The 1773-nt window shown below is 49.4% G+C and overlaps 1 protein-coding gene across 7 annotated transcripts in view; it reads left to right on the forward strand.

The window, feature by feature from the left end:
- DEPDC5 (DEP domain containing 5) overlaps positions 1 to 1773 on the forward strand; it is a 64730-nt gene that overhangs the window by 34777 nt on the left and 28180 nt on the right. For all 7 annotated transcript variants that reach the window (XM_006762096.2, XM_006762098.2, XM_006762097.2 and 4 more), the window contains one exon: positions 1328 to 1445. In XM_006762096.2, coding sequence (XP_006762159.1) covers positions 1328 to 1445 — 118 coding nt within the window. The remainder of the gene's footprint in view (positions 1 to 1327; positions 1446 to 1773) is intronic.

Consider the following 1773-nt stretch of genomic DNA (forward strand, 5'->3'; position numbering starts at 1 on the left):
TTTTTCAACACAAATTTTTCCCCCCATAAATTTTACTTTACAGGAGGAATGAAGTCTCCACTAGGCACAGATTTTTCCTAAAGCTCTCATCTGTAACTCTCCTTTCAAGGAGGAGAATGGCCGAGTTCAGGAATGTCACAGCCTGGCTCGGGCGACACCTCAGCTGAGCTGTGACTGAGATGTCAGTGTTCGCAGGGACTGTTCTAGACCCAGACACTTGCATTTGTTTCTGACATGGTGCCTGGCACACGACAGGTTCTCAGATGTCACCTAAACCTGAAGCTTATACTTTCTTTTTTTCTCTCTCTCTCTTCTGGATTCATCTCTTGTTTATCACTGACGCTTACTGACTTTGAGCAAGAATGGGGGGGTCATCTGTGAGTGGCAGGGGCTAACAGTGGCAGAGACTGGGTGACGCCAGCTGAGTTGGAGCCAGGCGCTGGAGAGCCCTTCTGAAGTGACGCAGGCAGAGAAAATTCAGTGCGGGTGCCTGGAATCCGAAAGCAGCGGTCACTTCCTGGAACAATCGATGAGCAACCATTAATCTTCTGCTTCCTCCGTCTAGCTAATGAGACCCCTGTTCCCCGAGCCACCCAGCTCAAAATCTCCGCTCGTCTTTGGCTCCATTAAGCCGCCCCTGGCCAGAGGATCAGAGAAGTGTGGTTTTGTTAGAGGGAGCTCGGTGGTCACCCGGCCCCAGGCCCTGACATTGATGACGAAGCCTCAGACTCCCTCTGGATTTTCCTTGAAAGCCCCCTGTGATCTTTATCACGTGTTGCCTTCTTTTCCTATTCTGGACTCTACTGAATAGGAACCTTTCTGAATACCGGGACTATTTTGGCTTCATTTTTAAAAAAATATAGATTTGTATTGATTTCAGAGAGGAAGGGAAAGGGAGAGATAGAAACACCAAGTATGAGAAAGAGTCATGGATCAGCTGCCTCCTGCAGGCCCCACACTGGGGAGCGAGCCCCCAACCCGGGCACGTGCCCTGAGCGGGAATGGAATCATGACCTCCTGGTTCCTAGGTCGATGCTCAATCACTGAGCCATGCCGGCTGTTCGGCTTTGAGTGTGTCATCCAGGTGCTATCAGCAGCCCCAGGCTCTGGTCTGTAGCTGGTTGGTTCATAACGGAAAAATCTGCTAACTTCAGGACTTTAACTTTTTTTTTTTTACCAAAGGATAACGCTTTTCCACGAAACTACCCTCCAAAGAAAGTATCTCTTTTGTCTCTCCTTTTCTGAATCTATACGGAAGAGAGGCAATTGCCTGTTAATGGAATGACCTGCAACCTCATGTAGAAAATAATTTTTTTCCCTCTCTCAGGCCTGGTGTCCCGAAACCGCCCTGAAGAGGAGGACCAGTACTGGCTGAGCATGGGCCGCACGTTCCACAAAGTGACCCTGAAGGACAAGATGATCACAGTGACGCGCTACCTGCCCAAGTGAGTCCTGGGACAGGTCAGGTCTCCAGCTCCTGTCCTGCGTTGTGTCCACGTGCTGTCCACATACTCAGTTACATGTGTCACACGCAGTTCACACGGAGTCGTGGGAGTGAGTGTTTTAGTCCTCTTCTGGAGTTGCTGTTTGGTTTCCTAGGGTTATGTTAGGGTTATAGCGCCCAGACTTCCAAAAGGGATTTGATTCCGTTTATCACGTTTCGCCTGATTCTTAAAAAGCCAAGTGAAAATGAAGAATATGAGGAGGGAAGAAGGAGAAAGTTGAGATCTGAGAAATCTCCTCTGCCAGCCCCCGGGGACGAGGCGGTTGAAT

Source organism: Myotis davidii, unplaced genomic scaffold (genome assembly GCF_000327345.1).
Source record: "Myotis davidii unplaced genomic scaffold, ASM32734v1 scaffold478, whole genome shotgun sequence".
Taxonomy (NCBI): domain Eukaryota; kingdom Metazoa; phylum Chordata; class Mammalia; order Chiroptera; family Vespertilionidae; genus Myotis; species Myotis davidii.